Raw genomic sequence first — 27385 nt, 5'->3', positions numbered from 1 at the left:
AGGCGCTGGGACGCGGTTAGGTGTGCAGCTCGCGCGGCGGGGCGCGGCCAGCCTGCGTGTGTGCGTGCGCGCACGTGCTCACGCTGGTCCGTGCAGTGTGCGTCCTGGTATTGGCCGGGTGGGGTAGGAAGGCGTGCTCAGTGTCGGCGCCCTCGGGCGCTGCTCGCCCCACTATCCCCTGCCCGCTCCAGAGCACCTGTGGGCGAGGCCCCTGCTGCTGCGGGCGGGAGCGTGTCCTTGCTCCTCACTTGGTTCCCTGAGGGTTGCTCCTGGAACTGCTGGGGCTGAGCTGCTAGAGCTTCCTTGCGGAGTGCGTCACTGCGAGGGGCTGCCACTGGTCCCTGTGCACATGCCTTTGTGCAGAGCTTTGTGTTAACGGGACCCTGGCTGGGGACTCCACGGTCATGTGAGGGTCCTGGGGGGAGGTTTCCACAACAGGCAGTTGTCCGAGATCAGGGCGAGCCGAGTCTGCCTAGGGCCCCCGCTGCCCCTCACAGACAGAGGTTCTGAGACTCAGGGTTGCCCAGATTCCCCGGGAGGCTCTCTTTACTGTCGGGTGTGGGCATATGGATGGGAGGAGGTTCCTCAACCCGGACGTGCCGCTCCTGTGCGGCCCCTTGAGCATGGCGAGTCCTCACCCCACCTGGTGTCAGCCCGCCTCTCTGGTCCCTCACTTTTGCACGGTGGGGGTCGGGACACAGAGCTGTCCCTGCCAGCGTCCTTCCTGGGACAGCTGCTCCCGGGCCTGGTCCTGTGGCCGAGAATGGACTTGTTTCGGTAGCTTTTCTCTGTGATTCTGGAGCACGAAGGGGGGGCGGTGGGGACAACGTACCCGGATGCGAGCTTCTGCCTGTGGTTCATCTTTTGTCTCTGTTCATCTGTCCAAAGGCAAAACGAGTGGATGAAAAACCCAGCCTGGGAGCCGTGAAACTGCAGGAGGCCCCATCAGCTGCCTCCCAGATGAAGCGAACCGGAGCGATCAAGCCTCGTGCAGTGAAAGTGGAGGAGAGCAAGGCCTGAGGTGCTGGGCCGCCCCTCGCCCCGCCTCGCCCCGGGATAGTGCAGCCAGCCGGAGGCTCGGGAACCTCGCGGGACCCTCCATCCAACCACCTGGCCGGGACTGAGAGACCTCCCTTCTCTGTCCGCTCCTGAAAGTCCATTGTTCAGCCAGCTTGCACCCGTGGATGTACGGCATTGACCTGCTCGCTTTACTCTGAAACAAACAAGCAATCGACTCCGTTCCCATCTCCTCCTGGCCACCGGGACTGGCCCGACGACCTCTGCAGGGGGGCCCGCCCGCCCCCACCCCGCGCCGGGAAAGGGCTGGCCCCGGCGGTCCTTCCCTCCCGCCCGCCTCCGGTCCCCGGGCACGGCGGGTTGGCGGCAGGGTCGTTTTAGTTCGAGGCTTTTTGTTTTAAAAAGCAGCCAAGGTTTTTACCAAGGGGAAAGGAAAACAAAAACACAAGCTCTGTCTGTATCGCAGAACTCTGTTCTTCGCCGCCTCACTGCACCCCAGCTGCTCCTCTCGTTCTCTTGAGCCTCTCTCCGGGTCGCCCGGTCCTCCACCGCAACAGCCGAAGAGAGGACTAGGAAAGCGCCCCTCCTGCGCGCTCGGCTGGCTAACCTCCCAGGCACCTGGCAAAAGGCAGGGGTGCTGGCTCAGGCCTATGCCCGGCTCCCGCCCCTCCCCCCGCCCCAGCCTGTGTCAGCTGCATGCTCAGAGCTGCGAGGCGCAGGGCAGGTGTCTGGCGTCCCAGTGGGGTTCCCGCAGCTTGGTGGCACCTCAGAGCTTGTGGCCGCCTGGTGAAGAAGATTGTTGGCCTGAGAATTCCCACCCTGGACTCTGGGAAAGCCCGTGGACACGCGACCACTGTGCCCGAGGTGAATCACTGGTGTTTTCCCGTTGTCCTGGACAACATGAGCTGGCGCCCCAGAGGCCTATCTAGTTCTGGGGTTCCCGTGACACACCCTTCTCCCTGAGCCTGACCCCTTGGGCAGGCGGCTCGTGTGGAGAGCACGTGGGGACGGGATGTGGGCAGGGTCCTGGTTGGCATGTGGGAAGGCCTGTGGTCTGGAGGGCGCTGGGAGAGCTCCCCTTTCCTCCTCTTTAAGAGCTCCCAGCAGCTGGTCCCTAGTTGTGGGGACAGAGGTCCCATGCTGGGCAGCAGGGCAGACGGCAAGGCCCATGCAGCCTGGGCAGGCCCCCTCTAGCCACGTGTGTGTGTGAGCCATTTCATGCTGGCGCTGGCTTGTATTTTTAAATTAGAAATAGAAGGAAATCATCCCAGGTTCGGTCACTTCCAGGAGGTGAGGAAAGTGGCGGGTCTTGCTGGTGCTCTTTATAGTCGCAACCAGACATGACCTAGAGCGCGCTGCCTGCACTTCCGGGGGTTCTGGGAAGACCTGGACAGAGGAGCAGCAGCTGCAGTTCTGGCTCTTTAGCTCTGCAGACCTGGGAAACACGCGCCTTGGGGGCACTGACATCACTTCCTGTCATTGTCCTTTGCTGCTTTAAGGAGCGAGCACCCACATCCACTGCAGGTGTCATCTGAAGAAGGGCTTGCTCCCTGAGGAGATGCTTTCTTCTTTGACCGATGGCTTGCCTTCCCTCACACCTTCTCTTTGTTTTAAAACTTTTTATCCCAAATCATTACTCTGAGGTCCCTTCTCAAAGGAAGGGGACCTCACTCCCTTGCCCACGTGCTCACCTGCTTCCCCCCCCCCCCGCCAGCGCCTGCCTGCTGCCCCTCGGAGGCCCCCTCTCCCCACTGTTGCCTGTACCCTAGAAACAGCCAGGCCGGCTCACCCACTCCCAGGAACAGGAGCAGTCAAAGGAAAACCAGTTTCTTCATTTTGAAATTCAACAGAACAGTCCCGGATGCTGTTACAAACTCCAGATCTGCCCATCAGATGAAGCTGCCGTCAAGAGGGACAGCACTTCCTGCGTGAGGGGAAAAAAGGGTCCTCTTTTCTAGTCCCTTCTACCCTGGATCTACCCCCGCCCCCAATAAAAACAGAAAACACTAGAATTTATTTATATGTATTGATGTTGTAGGTCTAGGTGGAAAAAAAGTAAATGTTTCACTGCTCTATTTATATATAATGTCTGGATTATTCTGTGCAGGAAAGGCCAGGAAATTGCATGTGAAGTTGAGTGCGATCACCACCTGTGTGTGCCCACGCTGCGGTCTCCTTCCCGCTAAGATACAGATTTTGAATTGAACTTGAGGGGCAGAGGGCTGTCCTGGGCCCTGCCTGCACCCCAACCTTTCCTTGGTCTGATTAAATGCAGTTTTTAGTGCAGAGATGTTTTTAAGGTGCAATATCCTCTTCCTTTCATGTGGTTTTAGAGTCAAGCGCCAAGTAATAGGAGGTAGGGTCTTATTTTGGTTTTAGCCCCATCCTTGGGAGGGGGCAAAGCCCCACAGAGAGTTGGCCTGACTGCTGTGGGGCCTTCAGCCGGCACAGGTGAAGACCAGCACCCGACCTTTGCTGCTGTCCCGGCTGGTGAGGGGTCAGCACTGCTGCCCGCCAAACGTGCCCTCCCGCCCGCATGCTGGCAGCTTCGCCCTGGCCAGTGGCCCTGCAGCAGTGTCCAGTGTCGCTGCTCAGTGGGTGCCATCCCGGAGCATGGGGCCGTGTGTGAGCAGTGGCATCAGCCCGCTGAAGACTTACCTGCCGGCTGCATTGGGTCTGGTTACTGTCCCTTCCCCTTTGTCTACATTACTGTTTTCAGACTTGGGACTAAAAACTCTGGGCTCTCTAGGTCCCTTCAGGAGTCAGACAAAGGATGATTCTATTACACGTTTAGGAAAAAGGGTTGGTTGAGTCCTAACGGCAGGCCACGGCCACGTCCGGGGATATTTGAATGTCTAGATACTGGCACAGGTTCTCTCCAGCTAGGCCCTCGCCCTCCTGTCTTCTGGATCTGCCTTCTAGACGGTTACTGCCGAGGTCTGTGACTGAGGCTGAGAGCCAAGGAGCTGCGGCGTGCCCGTGTGCAGGCGTGTTCGGAACTGGTCCACGTGGCAGCTGGTGGCAAACTGGCAAGCCCGACCTGCTGTCTGGTCCTCTACCCTGGCCGAGGAGCTGCATGTTGCTGCGCAAATCTGTATTTGTCCCTCTTCACTTCTGCACAGCAAGCCCGAGTTAGAAGCTCTGTTGGAAACAGCCATCCTCCGCCAGGGACTATGTCACGAATGGGTGGCGCAGACTCCAGAAAGCCGGCTCTTCCCGAGTGAAGTGTGGCGCGCGCCTGACACGGAGCGCATCGGGCAGAGCCGCTGGTGCCGGGCACAGATACCGTCAGGCCCCAGCCCCTGGCCCCCGGGACCACCAGGGCGTGCCGCCTGCTGCTCAGTGTCCGCCCTGACTGGGTGGCGGGGCACCCTCCCAGGCTGGAGGTGTCCCCCTCCTCGGGGCCCTGGCTTCGGGTCGTTCAGAAGCCTCTGAGCGGAACCTCTTCGGGCTCCGTGGGGGTGGCTTCGCCGTGGAAGGGGACGCTTTCCCCTGACCTTCCGACCTCATGCCTTGCATAGTAGAAAGGGTCTGGGGAGTTTCGGTTGCTGTTCCTGAGGGTTGTGTCTTGTTTTTGTTTGCTTTTATTTTTATTTCGGCCTTTCCCTCTGTCTTCATGTAGACCAGATATTTGAAAGGGCAGACGATGGCTAGCGGTGTAACGTGCAGCTTGTTTCTACATGACTTGGGGAAACTCCCCCTGGGCGGGGAGTCGGGTGGTGGCGCCCCCGCCCGGCCCGCCTCGCTGGGGCCCCACTATTGTTTCTCCTTTCAGATATGTGACTGTACTAGCTCTTTCCATACGAAAGAATTCTCCTTATTTAAATAAAAAAAAAGAAAAAACCACCACGGAGCGGAACATGCGTTCTTCGGCCGCGTGTACCTCGTTTCTCGCTCGTGACGAGAGCGGCGCGGGGGCGCTGTTTCGGGGGGCGCGGCGGCGAGGCCGGGGTGCGCCGGGCCCCGCCCCTGCGCCTCGGGGGGCGAGCCCCGGCTCGGGGTGTCCCCGGGGGCGCGGGGCGGGGAGGCCGAGTCGGGCGCGGGTCCCGGCGGGGCCTCCCGCGCGCCTCGAGAGACGCGAGGCCGGGGGGCGGGGCCGGCGCCGGCCCCGGGCGCGCGCCCCTCCGGCCCCTGCGCACGCGCGGCCGCCCTCCCGGAGCGCGCACGCGCGGCCGCCCCGCGGGCCCGCAGGCTCGGCGAGTCGAGCGTCGAGCGCGTGATCCGCGGCGCGGGGCGCCGAGCGGCGTCGACCTGCGCGCGGCCGGGCCCCGCAACGGCCTGCGCTCCCCGCGGCTCCAGGGGCGCCGCGGCCCCGGCGGGACCGACCGGCCGGAGTCAGTGCGAGACCTGGCCCGGGGCGGGGGGCGGAGCCCCAGCGGGGGCGGGGGTGGGGGCGGGGCCGGGGGGTGTCGGGGGGCGCCCCAGGGCGACTCCTGGGACGGCCCGGGAGGGGGGTCCGGGAGGGGCGGGCCGGGGGGCGGCCTCCGGGGCGGCGCCGCCGTGGACGCGGGCGCGAGGGGCTGGGCCGGGGCGGGGAGGCGCTGCGGCCGGGCCCAGGTCCGCCGCGCCTCTCCCCGCGCCGCCCACCTGCGCCGGCCTCCGGGGCCCCGCAGAGCTCCGCGGGCCTCGCGGGTCGCCCCTCACTCCGAGCCCCGCCTTCATTTCCAGGCGCCCCCGGCCTGCGCTCTGCGAGATGCTGGGGCTCCTGAAGCGCCCCGTGGTGGTGACCGCGCGCGTCAACCTGAGCCTGGCGGCGCTGGCGGCGGCGGGGCTGCTGAGCCGGCTGTGGCAGCTCGCCTCCCCGCGCGCCGTGGTGTAAGCGGGCCCCCGGGGTGGGCCCCCGCTCGGCGCCTCGGCCCCGGGGAGCCCGGCCGGCAGCACGAGCGCGCGGGAGCGCTGGTCTGACGGCGGGTGTCTCTGCACTTGGGGCACTTGGGGCGGGTGTCTCTGGCACCGGGCCTGTCCCAGGAGCGCGCCGGCCCCTCCCGAGCGGGCGCGCCCGAGGCTGGAGGAGTTTGGAAGCCGGTCTCTGACCCGGCGCTGCGGTGGCGGAGGCCCGGGCCCCTGCGATTACAGGGCCGCTTCTCACCTGATGGGCCCCGCGTGTTCTTTTCCACTTCACTCTCCGTGGTGGAAGGTGCCAGACATGCCAGAAGTAGGGAGATGGCGGCGTGACCGCCCCTCGCCCCTCAGAGCCGCCCTCCCTGGGGTGGGTGGTTTTTAAGTGAATCAGACAAATTGGCAGAGCCTGGTGCCCGCGCCATACCACCGCCTCACCCTGGCTCCTGGCGCCATCACTTTGCCTCCTCAGCCGCCCTGAGGGTTCATTTTTGCATTTCTCTTTCCCTTTCACACTGCTTTCCTGGGGCACCAGGTCCCAGGTCTGACTCTGGCGCAGAGGTGCCGGTGGATGGGGCCAGCCCCACGTCTATGAGGCCGCTCCATAGGTGGGCTCATGGTGCACCCCTAAATCAAAAACTAGGGAGAGAGTCAGTGTCGGGCAAACTCCCCGAGGGCCCAGCTGTTTTTGGTGGATTTTCCTTCCTGTCCTGGGTGAAGAACGCATGTGGGGATGTTCGGGCTTGGGGCGAGACTGGGGTGGCCCCTGCTGGGGCCCCTGAAGTTGTTCAGGGTCGAGCTGGCCCGTGTTTGCCTTGGAGCTGCTTGTGCGTGGTCGAGTTTTCCAGTTGAATGTGGCACGGGTTTTGCTTTTTCAGCTTTGACGAAGTGTATTACGGGCAGTACATCTCCTTTTACATGAAGCGGGTCTTCTTTTTGGATGGCAGCGGACCCCCGTTCGGCCACATGCTGCTGGCCTTGGGAGGTAGGACTCCTGTCCAAGAGGGGGAGCCATTTGAAGGCTGTGGTGGGGTTCCTTGGGCGGAGGACGTGTCTGGTGCTCATGACTCACTCACTGTCCCCTGCGCCCTTGGTCCTCGGGAAGTGTTTGCAAAGTGGGCCAGTTGCTGACGAGCCTTCTGTTTCAGGTTATTTAGGCGGATTTGATGGTAACTTCCTGTGGAACAGGATTGGAGCAGGTAAAATGCCATTTTCATTCCCCACCTTCATTGGCACGTACCGCAGCGGGAGGTGGTGCCGCTCAGAGGGACTGGCAGCCGCGGGGTAGCGTCTGGAGGGAGGGTGGGAGGGTATCTGAGTCCACGTGAAAGACACCTGCCGCGTCCGCTCATGTCCTGGCATCTCCCACTGTGAGGGCTTTACCTGCATTGGGCACCCAGGGTACCTCACCTGGCAGCCACTAATGAATATCTTCTGTGCGTGCTCTTCGAGCGTTGCCGGAGTCTTGGAAGTAGACGGGGTGAACTTATAGATGGGTAAAGCAGGGGTGCGTCTCAGAGCCCCTAGTTGGCACCGTGCTTTCTAAGAAGCTGGTTCTGAGCCCTTCCCTGCAGTCTACACGTGCCGGCCCGGCGTGGCCCCACCTGGGAGGCTGGCGTGCTAGTCTGTGAGCACGACACACTGTTTGCAACACAGCCGCTGCCCATGGAGGCGGGGTGTGCACCGAGCACAAGCCCGCCGTGTGCCTGCCTTGCAGAGTACAGCCCTAATGTGCCAGTGTGGTCCCTGCGCCTGCTGCCCGCCCTGGCCGGGGCGCTGTCCGTACCCCTGGCCTACCAGATCATATGGGAGCTGCGCTTCTCCCACTGCGCCGCCACGGGAGCGGCCCTGCTGCTGCTGATAGGTGAGCCCTGGGCCTGGCCTGGGGGGCTGGGGGTCACCATGCCCGGGCTGGGGAGCCGAGCCACGTGTTCAGACCATCATGGGGGCAGTGGTGAGGGCGGACCGAACACCGTCCCACCACCAAGCAAGCCCCTCATGAAACATACCTGCCCCTGCCTGCACTGCCCCCAGGCCTTGGCCAGTTGAGACGGACAGGGAGCTGCTGGGGAGACTGGGAGACAGGGAACACTCATTTCTGAGGGACGCCTCCCGTGTTTTAACATTCTTGGCCATGCATGGGCAGCGTCACCTCTGCAGATGACAACCGGACCAGAGGGGCTCAGGGACAGGCCTCACACCTGAGCATCTGCCCTCCTGGTTCTGGGCCTGGCCCCTTCCAGCCCCTTGGCGGTGCTGTGGCGCCCAGGACGTGTCCCCCGCTGGGCGCACCCTCACACCGCCACCTTGCCCCGTTCCTTCGCAGAGAACTCGCTGATCACTCAGTCGCGGCTGATGCTCCTGGAGTCGGTGCTCATCTTCTTTGACCTCCTGGCAGTGCTGTCCTTCCTCAAGTTCTCCCGCTCCCAGAGACACAGGTGCGGAGCAGGATATGCGTCTCCTGGGCAGCGAGAGGAGAGGCCTGGTAGCTTTCCGTCTTGGGGGAGTTTGCTCACTTAAAGTCTCCCCGGTCGCCTAGATGGGCTCTGACCTCATGAGTCCACCCTCATTTCTCTGTGACTTAAATCACCTGAAAAAGTTCTAGCTGGAAAGAATTCTGGCGGACTGATGTTTGAGGGTGTGCTGGTGCCCGAGTTTGGGGCAGGCAGTGGCCCCAGCTGGCGGCCCGCGTCCTCGCTGGCCTTTGTGGGGTGCTGTGTGAGCTGCCCCTTTCCTGCTGTCCTGCCTTTCCCAGGCCCTTCTCTCTGAGCTGGTGGTTTTGGCTGACGCTGACTGGGGTGGCCTGCTCCTGCGCCGTGGGGTAAGTGCAGGCCGCACGGAGGGTCCCCGCCTGCCGACCCGCCCGTGTCCTCCTGCCAGGTCTCACTTGAGGTTCCCCTCGACTGTCCTTTCAGCGTGAAATACGTGGGCATCTTCACATACCTGCTCGTGCTAAGCGCTGCTGCCGTGCAGGCCTGGCGCCTCATAGGGGACCGGACCTTGTCCAACGTAGGTGCTGCCCATGGGTGTTGCACTTGGGGGGACCTTCCGGTGTGGGAGCTGCAGCACCCCTGCTCCCCGCAGGTGCGTGTGCTCTGCCACCTGCTGGCCAGAGTGGGGGCCCTGCTGGTCATCCCGGTGGCCATGTACCTGCTTTTCTTCTACGTCCACCTGAGGCTGCTCTACCGCTCTGGGCCGCACGACCAGATCATGTCCAGTGCCTTCCAGGCCAGCTTGGAGGTGAGAAGTGGGCCCAGGCCGCAGACGGGAGGGCAGCGCCGGCTCGGTTTTCCTCTGTAGGCGCTACCGAGCGAGCTTCGGAGGACAGCCCAGATGAAAGCAGCGGGCGCGGGCTCGTCCTCCACGCAGTGGCGGTGTGGACGGGCGGGCAGGGCTGGCTGCCCGTGGCGGGGTGTGGTCAGGCGCCTCTGGGCTGGCGGCCGCTCGCCGGCGCCCCCGGCTGTGCTGTGCGACAGGGCCGGCACCCCGCTTCTCGCGGGGCGGGTCAGGAGGGAGGCTGAGGGGTCACGATGCATGTGGAAGGATTAGCTGAGTGCTCGGCCCCTCCAGGGTTAGCTTCCGGGGGGCCGCAGCCTGAGTGGGTGTGGGGACAGGCAGGGCCGAGGCCCCGCAGGGAGCTGGCTGCCCGGGATGCCCGCTCCCGCCAACACTCGCCTCTGTCTTAGGGAGGCCTCGCCCGGATCACGCAAGGCCAGCCCCTGGAGGTGGCCTACGGGTCCCAGGTCACTCTGAGGAGCGCCTTCGGGAAGCCGGTGCCCTGCTGGCTGCACTCCCACCAGAGCACCTACCCCATGATGTAAGCCCGGCCGCTGCCTCCCTGGCTGCCGCTGCCGGCTCTCACTGCCGGCCCAGGCGCCAGGGAGTCGCGGCTTCGATTCTGACGACCCCGCGCCCCCCTGTCTCAGTCCGACCCGCCCCGCTCGGGCTGCTCCTCCTCGAAACTGCTGTTTGTCCTGATCTTTCCCGAACACCTTGCGGGGCAGTCCAGGGGAAGGCTGGGGGGAGGTGTTGACCCCGCACCCACCCTCTTGCAGATACGAGAGCGGCCGAGGCAGCTCCCACCAGCAGCAGGTGACCTGCTACCCCTTCAAGGACGTCAACAACTGGTGGATGGTGAAGGAGCCAGGGAGGTGCGTGCGGGTCCTGGCTGGGCGCTCCCTCTGGGCCTGGCTGGCTCCCTTGCCCTGTCTGCCGCGCCCCCTCTAGCTTGGCTTCCAGCGCTTTGCTGCATGTCCCCAGGTCGGGCCTAGGTGGTGCTGGGTGACCTGCTGGCTCCCTGTCTCCCCCCAGACACAAACACCAGCCCCTCGAGGGCATTCTCTTGCTCAGGCCTCCCCCGTGGAGGCCCCACCTCCACTCCTCCAGGCCTCCCGACTCCACCAGGCTTCTGTACCGATCTCCACCCCCTCCCCAAGGCCAGCTCTGCTCCTGCCTTCCCCCATCCTGGTCCAGCCGTCCCTACGGTCGCCCTCCTGCTCAAACCCTTCCCCAGCTTCCATGGCCCTTTGTCTGGAATGAGACCCTGCACTGTAGCCTGCAGGCCCAAAAGTCTGGCCCGTCCAGCTCTTCAGCAGGACAGACGCCCACATGGCTCCTCATGTGCTAATGTGGCTGGAACTGTCCTCCTAGAACCTGAGGCCCAGCTCCTCCAAGACTGCACGCCCACTTCCGCGCTGCCACTGTCCACTTGGGCAGTCTCGGGGGGGCAGCAGCCATGCCTGGCTGTCCCTCCATGTGCTTCGGACCTCACAGCCCGTCGGCTTTTACCGAGTGACTGTTGCGGGACAGCGAGTCCAATACAGAGCAGCTGGCACAGGGTCCTGGCGAATGGACCGCCTTTGGAAAGTAACCTTAGGTTTCCAGAAGATCAAGTCAAGTGTGTGTTCCATTTACACACGAATTTACCTGGGAGCAGCTCCAAACCAGATGAGCAGATCCCTCCACATGAACACCTGGAACCCTTGGTCCCCGAGAAACTGGCACCACCAGCTGCACCCCCATGTCTTCCAGGCACCAGCTGGTGGTGAGCAACCCCCCGAAGCCTGTGCGGCACGGCGACATCGTGCAGCTGGTCCACGGCATGACCACCCGTGTCCTCAACACGTGAGTGTCCCAGGAGGCGGCTGGTGCACTCCACGGGGGCCGAGACAGCTGAATGCTTTCTGCAGAGAAGGAAGTGTGGGCGCTGCTCGGAGGGTACCTGCCCCCCACAGGCCAGCTAGGGGAGCCTCCTGCTGCCGGGCTTCACCCTCACCTGCCTGCTCCTTGGAGCCCCTCCCCTGCAGCTTCTGCGGCCCCTCCTCCCCAGTGCCCTGCACCCCGCTTGGGCGCCAGGGCCTCCAGCCTCTGGCCCCTGCTCCTGAAAGCATGGCCTCCTGGATGCTCACCTCTTGCTCCCGTCCCACGTTCCCTACAGCAGGAAACCCCATCATCTTGGCCTTCAGAACTGACCCCAGGCGAGGCCACTTTCTTCTCCCTTCGCTCCACCATCTGTCTTTGCTGTTCCTTCGTCCTGTGCGCTGGGAACTGGCTCCCTGACCCCCTGCTCCTGGCAGCCCCACCTGCCAAAACCAGTCTGCTCGTTTCTTCTGGAGCCCCCCCCAAAGTGACGCACCACACCTCCCTGGCAGCGGGCCCTCGGCCCGGCCACCAGCCTCCCTGGCAGCCCATCCTGTGCCCCATCCCCTTGGGGCCTCACACTTGCTCCGGTGCCCGGGACGCTCTGTGCGACGCCCGTGCCCACCGACTGGCTTTGCTCGGGCCGCTTCCCGATGCTGCCCTGGCCCATTCTGGTGAAGGCGTCACCTGCCGACGGCCTGTCTGGGCCGCAGGGATTGTCCTTGCCAGTCTCCAGGCCTTGCTGTGACCGCTCTCCGGGCAAGAGAGTGCAGGGCCGAGCGTTCACCAAGGGCCCTGGCAGGCAGGATGCTGAGTGAGCGGCGGGACCTGCTCTGGGGACTGGTGTGGCTTCGCCTGTCCATAGGCCTGGCTTTGGTCCTGCAGGCACGACGTGGCGGCCCCCCTGACCCCTCACTCACAGGAGGTGTCCTGCTACATCGACTATAACATCTCCATGCCTGCGCAGAGCCTCTGGAGGCTGGTGAGTCCCGGGGCACTGGGCGCGAGGCTTTCTCTCCGCAGAGCACCTGCAGCAGCCAGAACAGCCCTCAGCTGGGTGGGGCTGGTGGGTGGCTTTTGGCACGAAAAGGCTGTGTTTTCTCAAGAAGAGACGCCCTCACCAGGGACCCGGGGCTCTGGTGGTTTCCTGTGGACGGCCCGTGGCGGTGCTCTGGCTGGGCTCTGTGGCCAGCCCGCCAGAGCCGGGGGCTTCCTGGGCACAAGGGGCCACGGGCTCGGCCTCACACCCCCCTTCACCAAGGGAGACGGTCTCGGTCGCCTCTCGGCTGGTATTAGCAGTTTCCCTCGGCCGTGCAGGTGGGCGGGTCCCGAGGCAGCTGGACCTGTGGGGGACTGTTCACGCCACCAAGGGACCACACGCCACTGACACCCCTGGTGCTTCAGAGCTCACGGGACATGCTGGAAAGCAGGCAGGGGCCTGGGCCTGCACTTGCTCAGCGCCGGGGCGTGGCTTCAGCCACAGCCGGCGGTCGTGTTGGGTGGTCTCCCAATGAGTCCAGTCTCTTCCCGGGCTCCAGTTGGTTCCGCTGCTCCCACTTACCAACCTCTCCCACCGCCTCGTGGTTCTCAGCAGGGTGAGGGTCCGCTTGCTGCAGTGTCTGCTGAGCAGGGTCTGCACCCTGGTTGGTGTTTGTGTGGGCAGCCCCTCTGGCCTGTGGCCTCTGGTCAGCCACTGGACTGACCGCTGCTGCCACCTCCTCCTGGAGTTCTTGCCCTGGTGGGGTGTTTGCAGCTGCCCATGCCTGTGGGAGCTTTGGATGGACACTGAGCTGCAGGCGCCCCCCGCCCCGCTCCCCTCTCTGGCTGCCAAGAGCTCAGGGCTGATCCCTGCATTCTCCATGGTCCCTGCCGGTGGCACCTTCAGCCCAGGCTCCCACATGTGCAGGAACCAGTGCTCAGGGGACAGTAAGGGTGAAGCTGACCCCTCGTGCTCCCACTGGGCCCCTGGGTCTTCTGGTCCCTTTGGTGGCCACACGCCTTCACAGGGCTGTCAGGAGACTCCAATGAGTTAAGCGAGGACCAGCCAAGCGCCTTCCAGGTGTCAGTGCTTCGTCACCACGGTCAGGACCACAGGGACAGGCGCTCTCGGGCACGGCCTGTCCTCCCTTCACGGACCCTCCTCTGCGGGCCGAGCCCCGAGCCAGGGCAGGTGTGCTGAGGCGCACCCATCCTCCAGTCTCCGCTGCTGAGCCCCCCACAGCCTGTGCGGCTGCAGGAGCTGCCGTGCCTCCCTCACCTGCCCCTCCCGGCCTCCGGCACCCAGGTGCCCCTTGTCCCTCCCGCAGACAGTCACTTCCGACGGCCGGTGACTGGTTTTTGCTTGTAACCTGAAGGACGTGAGGGAGGTGACGGACAGGCCCTGCTCTTACAGGACATCGTGAACAGGGAGTCGGACACGGAGATCTGGAAGACCATCCTGTCGGAGGTGCGCCTGGTGCACGTGAACACGTCTGCTGTCCTGAAGGTAAAAGCTCCGCTTAGCTGGGCCCGGCTCAGGCTGTGGGCTCCCGGCATCCACGCAGGACTCATGGCTCAAGACTGGGCCCAACGGGGGGCTCCCTGAGGGTTCCTGCTGATGCGCTGGGGCTGGGCTTTCCCATCACCCCATGGCTATCCCGTCACCCTGTATCTCCCTTGGTTTTGACAGCTGAGTGGGGCGCATCTCCCGGAATGGGGCTTTCGACAGCTGGAGGTGGTGGGGGAGAAGCTGTCGCGGGGTCACCACGAGAGCATGGTGTGGAACGTGGAGGAGCACCGCTACGGCCAGAGTGAGTCCGGGCCACGTCCCGGGGAGGGCTCTGTGGCCGGGGGCGGGCTCGGGCGCCGTGGCAGGCTCGGTTCCTCCAAGCAGCCACAGCCAAAGAGACTCCGAGGGCTCGTTGAAGGCAGAGTGAGCGGAGCTTTCAGTTCTTCCCCTGGGGGTGCAGTCGTGGACTGGGGGCTGCATGGAGCCCTATGGCTTGGGCTGTCTGAAAGGCGGGGCGTCAGGTTTTCATCGAGCAGCGCTGTTGCCGTGAGCACCCTGGCCGCCTCCTCACGTTCTGTTGGGCTCTGGCGTGTTGTCAGGCCAGGAGCAGAAGGAGAGGGAGCTGGAGCTGCACTCCCCGACGCAGGCGGACGTCAGCCGCAACCTGAGCTTCATGGCCCGGTTCTCAGAGCTGCAGGTGCGCGGGCCAGGGCGGAGGGGCGTGTGGCTGCTCCTGGGGGCAGGCTCCCAGCAGGCAGGTGCTGCCATGGCCCATGCCTTTCCAGAGCTGGAGGGGCACATGCACCCTCACCCCGCGGCCTCGGGGCAGGGTGGGTGGAAATGGCACCCTAGAGAATCAGAACTGGGAAGTCTACGTCCTGAACCAAATCAGGTGGGGGCTGGAACCCCCAGGTGGGCACCTCCTGGGGCGCAGCCATGCGGGAGGCCAGGGAAGTGGGGCTGGGGTCCTCCCGCGGGCGGGCCACTGACGCCGGGGCCTCGCAGTGGAGGATGCTGACGGTGAGAAGCGATGAGTCGGAGCACAAGTACAGCTCCACGCCGCTGGACTGGGTCACCCTGGACACCAACATCGCTTACTGGCTGCACCCCAGGACCAGCGTGAGTGGAGCAGCTGTGGCCATGGCCCCCGCCCCCTGCCCCCGAGTGTGTTTGTTGCGTCCTGGGGCCCCGCGGCTGGCCTCTCACGCTGGCTGCTCGGGCCAGCCCTCTTTCAGGGCCCGGGGGCAGGAGCAGCTGTGCTGCCGCTGTGGGAACGCCCTGACCCCGTCCTGGCAGGGAAGATGCACCCGCTGGCCTCGGCCTGCGCCCCGCCCTGCGCCCCGCCCGGCACTTTCCGCTGCTGGGTGTCTAGAGCCGTGCGCGGCGGGGTGGGTGCCCTCACAAGCTCACTGCGGCTGTCTGGCCCTGGGGCCCTGGGATGACCTTTGGGCCCTTGGCGCTCGGCTCTCCCCAACCCAGCGTGGCAGGACACCCCGTGTGCCGGGTGGAGCTGGACGCCCTCGCGGAGCAAGTCAGTCCTCCTGCCGACAAAGCCCCATCTGTCCTGTTTGCAGTTTTAACTTGCAAAATGGCCACCTTAGCCCTTTTCTAGAAAAGGCCTCAGCTCTGTGTGCCCGCCCACCTGCAGGCGCAGATCCACCTGCTGGGGAACGTCGTGATCTGGGCGTCGGCCGGCCTGGCCACGGTGGCCTACGCGCTGCTCTTCCTCTGGTACCTGCTCAGACGCCGCAGGGGCATCCACGACCTGCCCGAGGGTGGGTCTTCCACCTGCCCCAGAGCCCTGCAGAGCTGCCACCCCAGCAACACCCAGCCCCAGAGACAGTGTAGCTCGGTTCCCATGTTGCCTTGGTGGCTCTGCAGGGGGTGCAGCGCTGGCTGGGTCTCTGCCGCCCCAGCGGGGGTGCAGCTGGTGCTCGCAGGATGGTGTTTGCAAGTGAGAAAAACCATCTCCAAACAGAAAAAGAAAACGTGCAAGGCAGGGCGGCCTGGCATGGGAGCGTGGCTGCTGGGGACTGAGCCGCCCTCTCCCTGCAGCCTGCCCCTCGGGTCCGCGCAAATGTGGCCCCTTGCGGTCCCAGGGCAGCCAGGGCTGACTTGGTGTCCCAAGTGCTTTAGCCCAGCTGGCTGGGGACCCCAATAGTAGGCACATGGGGCTGGCCTGCCTCCCAGGACCACTTTCTGCAGAGGGATGGGTGGAAACCACACGGAAGAGGAGCTTTTAGACAGTCTCTGCCTCCCGCAGAGCCAGTGGGAGGGCGTGGTGAGAACGGAGTGGAGCAGCTGACTCCGTCTCTCCCCCAGATGCCTGGCTGCGCTGGGTGCTGGCTGGGACCATGTGTGCAGGGGGCTGGGCCGTCAACTACCTGCCCTTCTTCATGATGGAGAAGACACTCTTCCTTTACCACTACCTGCCAGCACTCACCTTCCAGATCCTCCTCCTGCCCGCGCTGCTGCAGCACATCAGTGAGCACCTGTGCAGGTAGGGGCTTAGCCGCTGCACCCCGGGTCTGTTCAGTCAGCCCCACCAGGGAGGGGCCGGGCCACGGCCGGGTATGCAAGTCGTTGGTTCAGTGGGGCCAGGACTGGCTCAGTTTGCATGAAGAATGGGAGTCGAGAGGGCGGAGTCGGGGCTAAATGTGGATGAAGCTGCTGATGTGGCTGGGAAAGGCAGGGGACAGGAACGCGGGTGTTCTGGAACAGTCAGCCTGCGATAATGACGAACCAGAACGTTCTGTCGACCAGAGTGAGTCGTGGAGCCGTGGACTTCTCGCAAATCAGGATACCTTATGTAGCTCATGTGGTGTGATGTGAGGGGTTAGGGACAGTTGAGCTAAAGCAGAAGGTTCTAGCAGTGGGCAAGGCGGCCGAGCTAGCGCATCAGGTGGGCTGAAGGGGCGGCAGGGAAGGACGGGGGCTGGAGCCCATGCTGCCGCCGTGCAGGTCCCAGCTCCAGAGGAGCCTCTTCCACGCCCTGGTCGTTGCCTGGTTCTCCGCCGCCTGCCAGGTCTTCAACACGCTGCGCCCGCTGACCTACGGGGACAAGTCACTGTCACCCGGGGAGCTCAAGGCCCTGCGCTGGCGAGAGAGCTGGGACATCCTGATCCGAAAATACTAGCAGGACGCGGACACAGCGAGGAACCCCTGGGCTGGACAAGGCGGCATCTCGGTCCTGCGTGCCTCAACGGGGGGCCGGCTGGGCTGGTGCCAGCTCCCCTCCTGAGGGGCCTTGCTTTGAGCAGTTTCCTTCTTCCTGGCAATAATGAAGACGCCCTTTGGGTCGTCGCTTCTGAGGCCCTGGGCCAAGACACGTTGTGTGCGTGTGGCCTAGCATCAGACTCGCAGCAAAGGCAGGGAGGTGGGGTCAGCACCCCTGGCCCTGCTGAGCTGGGCTGTCCCCAGTGGCCCTCGAGGAAACACCCTGGACACAGCTGCTCAGGTCCAGCAGCTCTTGAGCAACAGGCCTGCGGTCAGAGCTCAGTCCCCGTCGTGAGGATTGGCTTGTCCTGCCACGGGGCCCGTGACCCCTGCCAGGGCCTTCTGCTGACACGTGGGCGCAGCCTCTTGGACTGCCTGGCCTGCCGCGTGGAGTCCTTGTACTGCGTTGGCCTTTTCATAAATACAATTAAAACAGGGACAATTTGACATTTGTTTTTGCTGTTGTTTATTTTCTTCCCCAAAGGGCACGTTAAGTTTTACAAAACTGCCAGTGGGCCTCAGAACCAGCCACGAGCCCTGTGCCGCCAGCTGCTAGTAACGGCTTGAGTGTGCGGCCGTGGGGCCGGGCGGGGAGCGCGGGCAGCACGGCACCTGGGGCTGCACAGCTGGCTCTGGGCAGCGGCGCACACACTGGCCAGAGGGTACATCTGCACGGGGCAGCCCCGGGGGCCTAGACCAGGAGACCCCCACCCCCACCCCGGCCGAAGGAGCTCTGCAGCTGCTGAGATCAGCGCGTCTGTGGACGGACACGACCAGCCAGTGGGTCACAAAACTGGACCGCGTCACAAGGAGCGCGGCGCATCAGAGAACAAGTGAAAACATTGGGATGTACAACGTGTAAAAAAGCAAAGTAACACCTCCTCCAAAGGTTCAGTTAGACGTGAGCCAGGTTCTGGAAAAAGCACCTGCTGTGGGCTCACCGTCAAACACTGTGCAGCGCCCAGACCGGGCTGGTCCCTCCGCGCCCCCACCGGGCCCGCACTCCTCTCGCATTCGGCGACCCGTGACCTAGAGACTCCACCCGCCTGACGTGGGGCTGCAGGTGTCCTACGGACTGATGCGGCCTACGGGTCGCCCTGGCTGGGGGGGGGCCTGGGTCCCTGCCTGGACGCTGAGAGGTGCGGTTGTGTTGGTGGGCAGGCACTTCCCGCCCCAGGCCCGAAAAGCGTGTCTGCCGGGGGCCCTTGGGGGTAGCACCCCCTTCTCAGTGGGGTCGGCTGCTCGACTCCAAGTGCGATCGTTTGCCTGTGGCCAGCACCCCGGGATGGTCTCCTGGCTCTGGAAATGTCCTCTTGCAGCTCCGCCCGTTGGTGCCCGCTCGATGCCACTTGCAGAGGTCGCCGTTGAGAATATCCTGGATGTGCTGCACGATCAGGTTGATGGCGACTGTGGAGACAAGGCAGGTGAGCGGTGGCTGGCCCCCCACGAGGCTCTTGGCCAGCACCTGCGGGCATGGGGGCGTGTGGGCATGGGGCCTGCAGGCAGTGACTCAAGCACAGCTCTCAGTGGGCAGAACACCACCCTGGCTTGGCCTGCAAGGGTTTCCATGAGCTAAGAACTCTGGATTCCCTGACAGACCCAGGGATCTTGCCGTAGCTCTGAGATACGACCGACACGCGGCACAGCACCCAGACAGCGTGTGCAATGTGTGATCTTTTGAAAGCACACGTGAGACGTGCGCCACAAATGGACATGCAGGCCTCACACACAGGGCTTCTTGGAGAGGCGTGGAGCCAGGACGCCCCCGCCGAGGGCCGTCTTGGGCGTCCTTACCCATGTTGTCAACCCCGCGCGGGATGATCACGTCAGCATACTTCTTGGTCTGCAAGGCAAAAAGGAGGGGTTGGAAGGCTCTGCCCCCCAGAGACACTGCTCTGGGCTAGAAGCAGCAGCAGGGAGCCGGCCAGGCGCCCGCACGCCTGTGCGCTGGCCAACGGGGCAGGGCTTCGCGGGCGTTCTCGGGCAGAGCGGGCAGGCGACCAGAGGAGCCAGCTTCTCTCCTGGGGTCTTGGAGAGGCTCCTAGAGCCCGCTCTTTCCCATGAACCCGCTGTGGGCGACAGCTCCAACTCTGTTCTGGGCCACAGGCGGGGCCCTTCCCGCCACAGGACCTGCCAGAGTGAGGGCCCCTGTGCAAGAGGCCGGCCGGGATGGTGGCCCCGACGTGTGGCTACCTAAGGCCTCGGGCCAAGGCTGGGGCCCGTCCTCTCGGATGAGCTGTCCAGTCTTTTACCATAAACCGCCAACTTCGCCAAGTGTCTCCAAGGACAACAGGAAGACTAATAATTTACTTTTCTAATTATTTTCCAGAAACTTCAGAGAACATTAATGTTTTAAAAAGCAGGGGGTTCTTTAAATAGCAGACAGAGCTCATCATCTGCCCTACTTTTCTGAAGCAGGAGCCAGGCCCTGGTTCCTCTGTGCTGTGTCTGTGTCTCCAAGCGCAGTAACAGTCACGGTTCTTCAGCGCCCCCAGTCCTACCGAGCCAGGGCTGGGATGGAGGCAAAGCCAGCGCCACCCCTCCCTGCAGCTGGGCCGGCGGGGCGTGGGGAGGCCTGCTGAGTGTCTCCCAACTGCAGGCACGGTCTGGGGCGGCGGACGGACAACCCCCCACCCACCCACCAAGGTGGGAACAAAGGAGGGGAAACAAAAAGCAGGGGGGCAGCAGTGAGGTCTCCGGGGCTCTCCCGGGCGAGGGAGGGGAAGCAGAGAAGGCAGTTAGAGCCCAGAGCTGGCTGCTGGGTGTTGGAGCTCCCAGGCGAAGGGAGGATGGGCATCCAGAGGAAAGAGGGGCGCACCGGCAGGCAGAACTCCTCGAAGGCCGGCTTCACGAAGGTGGTGTACTGCGTCAGGATCTGCTCCAGGTCCCGCCCACGCTGCACGTCCCGGAGCACTGGGGAGACAGGGCGGGGCACCTTCAGCCTCCGCAGGGCAGCCTGTCCTGGCTGGGCAGAGACCAGCGCCCGCCTCACCTCTTCGTGACAGCCTGACGTCGGAGTCGGTGTCCACGAAGAGGCGCAGGTGGAACATGTCCCGGATCTCCTGGCTGTAGAACACCAAGATGCCCTCAAACAGAACCACGTCCGCCGGGTAGACCACCGTGGTCTCTGGTAACCTGTGAGGCGGGACCAAGAAATGGGCCCTGGTAGAGGCACAGGTGGATGGGGCCCGGCACTGAACGGACGATGGTGGGGGAGAGGGGCATCCCCAGAAAACCCTACCACAGGGCCTGCTCGGACGCTGGCTGGCAGCTCCGGGGCGCCCTGACCAGCGCCCAGCCCACAACCACTCTCCCCCAGGAGCCACCTGCTTGCCTGGAGTGCGTCACGAAGTCATAGGTCGGCACCTCGACAGTTTTGCCCTCCACGATGTTTTCCAGAGTCCTGTGCATCAGGTCATTATCAAAAGCATCTGCAGGGATGGAAGAGGTAAGACAAGCAGGTGGCCCTTGCGCTGGGGGCCGCGGGGTACGCCAGCCACAGCTGGGTGCAGGTGGGCCAAGGACCCTCAGGAGTGTCTGCAAGGGACAGCGCCGGTCCTGTCCTGGCTGCCCTGGGGCAGTGGCAGTGCTCAGGCTGCTGCCCTGGAGGTCTGAACACAGGCCCGTGCGGGCAGGGAGGGAGGGAAGGAGACGTCTCCCCCACCTCCGGCCACCCCATCTCCGCCTGAGCCCCTGACCAGACCAAGAGACAAGCTGCCCCCCCAAGCACCCTAGGGCAGGTGTGGAAACAAAGGCCAGGTGGGCAGTGGGGTATGCCCAGAGCCCCCACAGTGGGCAGGAGTGGACACACCCACGACCGCAGTCAAGGCAGAGCCGTGGTCTTCAAGGCCCGAGTGGGCTTCCTGCCAGGCTCCAACTGAACCAGCAGCCCCTGCCAGGCCGCCCAGGGCCCGGGACACTGGGCAAAGGCCGCAGACTACGCGGGGTAAATGTGCCCTTCAAGGCCGGGTCTCCATAGCTACCTGGGTGGTCGAAATTGTACTGTCCCTTCAAGGCCTTGGCCTTCTGTTCCGTGGTCAGGACCTTATAGAACCGGTCTTGGCTCAGAATGACCAACTTCCGCTGCCTGTGGTCGACTTCGTTCTGTCCCAGCAGCTCCATGATCTTCTCGCACACGGTGGACTGGCAAGGCAGGAGCGGGAGGCGGCCTGCGGCGTCCACCCCGGGCCGCGGGCCTCCCCCCGGGCCTCCCGCGGCCCTTCCCGCCCAGCGCCGGCCTCAGGGACCTGACCCGCCACCCACGGGCGGCCCGGGGCCAGCGACGGGTGGGGGCTCGGGCCCGGCGGGGCCGACCCGCGCCCCCGGGGCCCAGGCCTCGGGAAGGCTGGGGCGCCCCGGGGCCCCGCCCCCTCCCCGCGGCACCCCGCGCCCGGCGGGGCGCCCCTGCGGCGGGCGGGCCTCCGCTCTCGGCCGGCGGCGCGCGGGGCTCCCGGAGCAGGAACGCGTCGGGGACCGGCCGGGGCCGCGCAGCCCCTACCTTCCCGCTGGCGGTGCCGCCGCTGACCCCGATCAGGAAGGGCCGCTGGTGGGGACGGTCGGCCTCGGCCGCGGCGCCCTCGCCGTCGCCGCCTCCCGACGCCATCGCGGGTCCCGGGGGCGCGCAGGGGGCGCCCGCCTCCCGCCGCCGCCCCCAAACAGCCGGGCCGCCCGCCCCCGCGCCGCGCTCGGAGCCGCCCCCCCGGAGCGCCACTTCCGGGCGGCGCGGGGCGGCGCGGGGCGCGCCGGGAGTTGTAGTCCGCCGGCGGCGCGCATGCGCGTCCTGGGCCGCGTGCTCCTGCGGGAGACGGACGGCGTCGGGCTCTCCCCGCCGAGGGGCCCCTCCGTGCCCCGAGCAGCCGGGGGACCAGCGGGCCCCGGACCCCCCCTCCCGCGGCCGGGGGGGCCGAGGGGGAGGGCGGCTTAGAGGGCGCTCGGGCAGCTGCCGGCCGAGAAGGCGGAGACCGGCCGGCCCCGCGCCCCGCGCCCCTCACCCCGCGGCGGCCCCGCGCCCCGCGGCCGCGAGTGTTCGGGGCTGCGGAAATGAGCCGCGCGGCCCGGGGCCGCAGGTGTCAACCCGCGCGGGAGGGGTGCAGGCAGCTTCTGCGGAGCAGGGGGCGCAGGGGGACTTGGGCGTCCTGAGCCCCGTGGGCCTGGGCTGGAAGGCCGAGGCGGGGCGGGGGGCACGGAGGGCCACCCCCTCGGCAGGAGACGCCGCAGCGCTTCAGGGCCTGCTCCGCTCCGGGCTGGCGTCCCAGGCTTGCCTCTGCTCCCCCGCCCCTCCCCGTGTGATCCCTCGCCTTCCTGAGCCCCCCACGGCCCGCCTTGCAGGGGTGAGGCGGGAAGAGCTGGGGAGAGGCTGGAGAGACTGCCCTTTCTTACCCACCGGTCCTGGAGGAGGGGCGGCGCAGGGGCCTCCCAGGGAGGCCAGGCGGGTGCAGAGGGTCGGGACCCTGGCACCGGCCTTTATCAGGGTCCTGGGTGGGGTGTTTCGGGGTTCCCAGGCTAGAGCCCGATTGGTCAATTCAAAGCAAAGGAGCAGGGTTGGGTGAGCCCCACAGGGTCCTTATCTAAGGGGTGCACCTGGCGGAGAGGCCCTGGCAGGCAGGGACACGGCACTAGGGCGGGCGTGGGGGCTGGAACCCGCGGGCTGGGGTGGAAGGCGCTCCCTGCTGTTGGCTTCAGGTGCTGGGGCCGGCTGGAGGCCGCAGCAGGCCCGCAGCAGCCCAGCGGGAGCACAGGGCTGGGCGTGGGCCGGCCCCCAGGACTGTCTTCTGTATCTGTCACCCACCCTCACGGGGCCAATGATTCTTATTTTATGATTTTTGTATCCTTAATGCCATGGCATTCGGGGGTCTCTCGGGACTTCAGCACGTAGGCTCACTACCCAGCCCAGACCACCCAACTCCCGTGGAGCCCAGCACCCCATCCTTGCCAGCCACCCTTTCCAGCATCCATTCCCCAGAGCTGTGCCACCCTCCTCGGCAGCCAGGCCAAGCGCCCCACCTCTGTTCTCAGTGACATTCCTCCCCAAAGTACCTAACAGGTCGGCTGTTCGGCCAGAGAGAAGCGGTGGTGGCAGGCTCTGGCCTGGCCGACTGATTCCACCTGGCACAGGGAGCCCCGTGGTGGCCAAAGGAGCAATGGGGGTGAGCTCTGCAGCTCCCGGGACCTGGGTTTCTCAGAACCAGGGGAGGCAGAGCTCGCCAGGCTCACCCTGACTTCATCTGGACGTCTCTGCACCTGTCCTCACGCCTCCCCAGCCCCTCAAGGTCTCAGCTACCCAGCCTGCCCCTCCGCCTTGGCCAGGCGGGTCTCAGCACTGAAGAGCAGACCAGGAGCTGGCGGGTCAGGCAGCGTTTATCGCCGTGTCCCTGCTCACAGAAGCATCCAGACTCGTTGTAGAAAACACATGACACGCACCCCTGAAATCACCCCCCATCCACAGGAAACCATGGTCTTACCGCTGGGGCTTGACCCACCTGTGGCCAGTTAGTGGCGAGACAGGGCTGGTTACCTAACTTGAGCAGCAGGAGGGCCCTGACGCCCCGGCCCTGTGAGGCGGGCACTGCTGCCTCCCCGATTCCCTGGTAAGGACACTGAGGAGCAGAGGGATGATTGTGACCTGGCGCCCCTGGCCGTGGGCTGCAATTGGACTCCATCAAAGGCTGAGCTAGGGCCTCCCGGGTGGCCTGGGGGTGAGTCTAAGGCTATCACTACTGAGGCCTGAGTTCCATCCCCAGCCAGGGAGCTACCCACATGGCGCAGCAGACCTCTCCTGTCTCCCCGCTGCTCCCCTCAGCAGTGGATTTCAGTCAGTCTGCCTGTTCTGCTCCCCACTCTGTCCTGGGGAATCCTCTCACCCTCCGCACCTCTGACCTGCACCCCAGTTCTACACACACACAAAGCTGAGCTAGCAGAAGTCAGCACGGCCCTGGGGCATCCGGGCACTCTAGACCCAGGATGGGCAGAATCTAGCAGGAAGCGCCATCTCGGGGCCTCGGGTAAAGAAGAGCCTCACCCAGTGTCCGGAGCACAGGTGCCACCAAGGGGCCAGGACCAGCGCGTTGTGGGGAGTAGGAGGCCAGGTACAGCAGCGGGTTCCACAACTGGCCGCCTGCGCTGCTGCAGCCTGAAAGGGAGCGCCCCGGAGTGGCACTGGAGCCGGCCGCGGCTCCCAGGGAGACAGACTCTGGGCAGCCCTAAGAAGGTGCAAACCCTCCAAACGGGAGAACCCCCTTCGGGGGCTCCGGCACTCAGCCCCAGGAGCTGCTTGTGGGCAGGGTGAGCCCAGTGGGTGGTGGCATTTTACCACTCTGGGCCACCCGCAGGGCTCAGGCTGCAGCAGAGGCCGGGGTGATGGCGGCGAGCAGTGGTTCCCCGGCCACGCGCCCCAGGGCAGGCGGCCCCTGCTCCAGGGCCGCGGGGAGGAGCACAGGGCCCATGGGCCAGCTCCGGCGCCGCGGCCCCTCCAGCTGCGGCCTCAGAGAGGCGCGTGGATTGGGCGCCGGGAGCGCGGAGGGACCCCGGGTCGGCTGGGGGCTGGTGGTCCCTGGGCCCATCAGCCACGGGGCTGGAAACGCGCCGTGACACTGGGGGCCGAGCATAGACGGGGCAGGCACCGGCTCGGGGCTCGGGGCTCGGCCTCTCAGGCTCGGGGGTGGAGGCCGCGCTGGCTCTGACCCCCCGGCGATGGGTTCCTGGCCTGGAGGGACACGGGCCGTCCCTGCCTCTGAAGCAGCAGCAGCAGCAGCAGCGTCCTGCGGTGACCCCCGCCGAAGGGGAGAGGCCGCCGGGCCTCGCCGCACCTGCCTCGGGCCTGCCTCTCACCCCGCCCGGACACCGGGGCGCCGGCAGGCACGCAGGGTCTGGGCCCCTCTGAGAGCCGCTCCCGACTGCCCGGCACCGCCTCCCTGGCTGCTGCCCCCCGCCCTGGGCTGCTGCCCGTGGCCGCCCGGCCCAGCGTCGGTGCCGTCCACCCCGACCTCGGGCAGGGCCGGGGCTGCCCCGCCGTCTGGGCGCCTCTCGCCGCGGTGAGTGGATCCCGCCCGAGGCTGTGGCTCAGGCCCTGGTGTGTGTGTGTGGGGGGGTGGCGCCATCTTGGATGCGCGGCCTTGGGCTTCTGGGCACCACGGGCGCTCTCGGGCTCGAGCGCCGGCCTCCTGCGGCCTGGGGAGCTTTGTCTCCTGCTCAGCAAACCCCGCCGTGCCCCGGGCCTGAGCCGTCTTGCCGTTGCGCCCTGGGGGGACCTCCCCTGGGCGTCCTGTGGCGGCTGTAGCTCCACGGAGCTCCCCCCGCAGCACTGTTTCACCCCCACTCCCCTTCACGGCCCTCGCTGGCCCGCGCTGCCCGGGACCCCGTGTGGAGAAAGTAACCTCAAAGTGGGTCCACAGCAGGGACGTCGTGGGCCCCTCAGGCGACAGCCCCGGCGCGGCCCGGCGCCTGCTCCTGCAGATGCGAACTCGCGGCCCCGACGCTCACCAGGAGGACGCGCGGCTGTTCTGCAGGCAAGTGTGCCGCAGCCACGCTCCCCTCGCGCAGACCCGCGTGGCCTCTGGGAACGCAGCCCCTCAGCGGCTGCTTCTAGTTCAGCCATTTCATTGCTGCCCGCGAATGGGCCCCCGGGCGGCCCGTGGGTGACTCGCGCTCCCGCCCTCCCCGTGGCTCTGGGGCGCTGTCAGCAGCAGCAGCTCTCTGGAGTAAATGGCAGAGATGGGGTGCAAAGTCTTGGGGTGTCAGGACGTCAGGGAGTGGTCACCTGCCGCAAAGGCCCCTTCCAGGGCCTCTCCCGGCCCGCGTGTGAGGGCGGCGGCTCCGCCACCCGGGGCGCTGGGGCACGGGCGGCCCCGAGCAGGAGCCCCTGGCGCTTTGTGAATTTCTGCTCTCGGCTTTTTGCCCCTCAAGCATTTGGTGTGTGGCTGTTCCTTTCCGGCGCCTGTTCCCGTCGCGTGAATGCTTCCCGTCGTCTCCGGGGACACTCAGGAGGGTTTCTCGAGTTTTTCTCTCGCTGCCGCCTCAGTTTCCTCAGTTGCCTTTTCCATTCGCTCTGTCAGCTGAGCGGCTTCGGGTCCGCGTGGCTGACCCGCACTCACTTGGGGCGGGTAGACGCCCCGAGCCTGGGTGAGGCTTGCTGGGAGCTTTCATGAGGAAGCCCTGCTGGTTCTGTAGGTTTTCCCTCAGGCTGGTCGTACCCCAAGAGCGGACTCTTCTGCTTGGCTGCCTGGCTGGGGGAGGCCACCGCCCGCTTTCTGGGCACCAGCAGCCCCCCAGCCCCTGGTTCAGGAGGCAACGTTTTGTCACTGACTTGTCGCTTTTACTGTGGCCTTGGAGTTCCCTTTCTAACCCCGACCTCCTGCTCCCGTGGCTCACGCGGAGACGGTCCCTCCTGGTGCTAACCCCGGGGGGTTCCCCTTCTCGGCTTTGTCTCCTGTCACCTCCGAAGCCAGCTCCTTGGCTAAACGGCCCGTTGGCTCTCCACACTCCACGTGGCTTCTGTCTTCTGGCTGACTCCGGCTGGCCTGCCACACACCCCGAGCTCAGCCCAGGCCCGCCGCTGCGCCGCCTCTCCCTGGAGGTCTGTGAGCCCGTCTCGGGGGTGCTGTCTGTGGGAACCCTGTCCACAGGTGTGGGTCGTGTGACACCAGAGTGATTTAACTTTTGCTTGGGATAAATACAAACTCTTCCTTGGAACCATGTTTTTTATTTTTAAAGATTTATCTATTTATGCAACAAGAACTGGGGTACAGGCCAGAGGTAAGGGGGTGAGAGGACTCACCAGAGACAGAGTGGGGAACAGAACAGGCTGATTGACTGAAATCCACTGCTGAGGGGAGCAGCGGGGAGACAGGAGAGGTCTGCTGGGCCACGTGGGTAGCTCCCTGGCCAGGGATGGAACTCGTGCTGCAGAGGCTGGAGACAGCTTCACAGTGCTGAGGCTTAACCCCTTGTGCCACCAGGGAGGCCCGCCAGGCGTTTTATTTTAATTGAAGCCCCGTGGTTTACACCCGGGTCAGTGTTTTGGAAGTACAGGATCAGCGCCCCCAGGGTAGGCACCTTAGCACACCCTAGTTCTCACCCTAGTTCAAGGCCCCCATAGTCCACCACAGACCCTCGCCCACTCCCCACCCTTTCTCACTCCTCCCCTCGGCGTCAGTCTTAGTGTAGGGGTGTCAGGCCCAGGGGAGGCTGAATTTGAACCCCAACCCATGGGAGACTCAGGCCTGTGCTTACCGTGAATGGGGGAGCTGGGGAGTGCGCAGACCTCTCCTGCCGCCCGCTGCTCCCCTCAGCAGTGTGCTTCGGTCCTTCTGCCTGCTCTGCTCCCCGCTCTGGCTCTGGTGGGTTCTCTCACCCTCCCATGATTCTGACTGTGCCCAGCGCTTGTATAAATAAATAAATAAATAAATAAATAAATAAATAAATAAATCTTTAAAAAAAAAAAATGAAGGAATGTTAGATTTTCAGCCCCACGGTGTGAGGCCCTTTACCTTCGCTGCTTGCCAGTGTCTTCCTGGCTGGGGCATCAAGGCCCCCTGCAGCCCTTACCGATCAGCAAGTCACCTGCTTTGCTGTAACTTAGGTCTGGATGGTGAATTCTTTCCTCCCTAAAGAAGGAGCGCGGACCCCCGGGGTCCCTGGAGCTCCCAACAGATTTTGCTCCCTCGTGCAGAGGAGCCCCCCGCCTCCCAG

The 27385-nt window shown here is 65.1% G+C and overlaps 3 protein-coding genes across 14 annotated transcripts in view; 2 read left to right on the top strand and 1 right to left on the bottom strand.

The window, feature by feature from the left end:
* PRRC2B (proline rich coiled-coil 2B) overlaps nt 1-4889 on the top strand; it is an 85883-nt gene extending 80994 nt beyond the window's left edge. For 4 of the 9 annotated variants that reach the window (XM_037492896.2, XM_037492893.2, XM_037492894.2 and 1 more), the window contains exon 32: nt 889-4888. In XM_037492896.2, coding sequence (XP_037348793.1) covers nt 889-1020 — 132 coding nt within the window. In that variant the 3' untranslated portion in view covers nt 1021-4888. Of the gene's footprint in view, nt 1-888 lie in introns of all 9 variants that reach the window. The other 5 variants (XM_037492901.2, XM_037492898.2, XR_008549618.1 and 2 more) reach the window with 4 other exon arrangements.
* Nucleotides 4890-5679: 790 nt separating this feature from the next.
* Nucleotides 5680-17159, top strand: POMT1 (protein O-mannosyltransferase 1). 4 transcript variants are annotated; one of them, XM_037492926.2, is made up of 19 exons: nt 5680-5832; nt 6735-6841; nt 7005-7055; nt 7574-7720; nt 8183-8294; nt 8612-8677; nt 8772-8865; nt 8941-9096; nt 9543-9673; nt 9912-10007; nt 10888-10980; nt 11881-11977; nt 13388-13480; nt 13664-13784; nt 14083-14180; nt 14489-14602; nt 15132-15258; nt 15806-15983; nt 16445-17159. In XM_037492926.2, the coding sequence occupies exons 1-19, from the start codon at nt 5711-5713 to the stop codon at nt 16617-16619; spliced, it is 2178 nt and encodes a 725-aa protein (XP_037348823.1). In that variant the 5' UTR covers nt 5680-5710; the 3' UTR covers nt 16620-17159. The 4 variants fall into 4 exon arrangements, with proteins under 4 accessions (XP_037348823.1, XP_037348822.1, XP_054545185.1 ...); XM_037492925.2 differs by having other exon boundaries at nt 8772-9096; XM_054689210.1 differs by lacking the exon at nt 5680-5832 and adding an exon at nt 6033-6172 and having other exon boundaries at nt 8772-9096.
* UCK1 (uridine-cytidine kinase 1) lies at nt 17128-21302 on the bottom strand. The gene is made up of 7 exons (XM_037492963.2): nt 21198-21302; nt 20683-20842; nt 20034-20130; nt 19692-19834; nt 19518-19612; nt 18494-18542; nt 17128-18106 (listed from the first exon to the last, which is right to left on the bottom strand). The coding sequence occupies exons 1-7, from the start codon at nt 21300-21302 to the stop codon at nt 17925-17927; spliced, it is 831 nt and encodes a 276-aa protein (XP_037348860.1). The 3' UTR covers nt 17128-17924.
* Nucleotides 21303-27385: the final 6083 nt, after the last annotated feature.

This window comes from Talpa occidentalis, unplaced genomic scaffold (assembly GCF_014898055.3).
Source record: "Talpa occidentalis isolate TD23 unplaced genomic scaffold, MPIMG_talOcc4v2.1 talOcc4.7, whole genome shotgun sequence".
NCBI classification, from domain to species: Eukaryota; Metazoa; Chordata; class Mammalia; order Eulipotyphla; family Talpidae; genus Talpa; species Talpa occidentalis.
The sequence above is the reverse complement of the archived record's forward strand: the minus strand, read 5'-3'. Positions and strand labels throughout refer to the sequence as shown.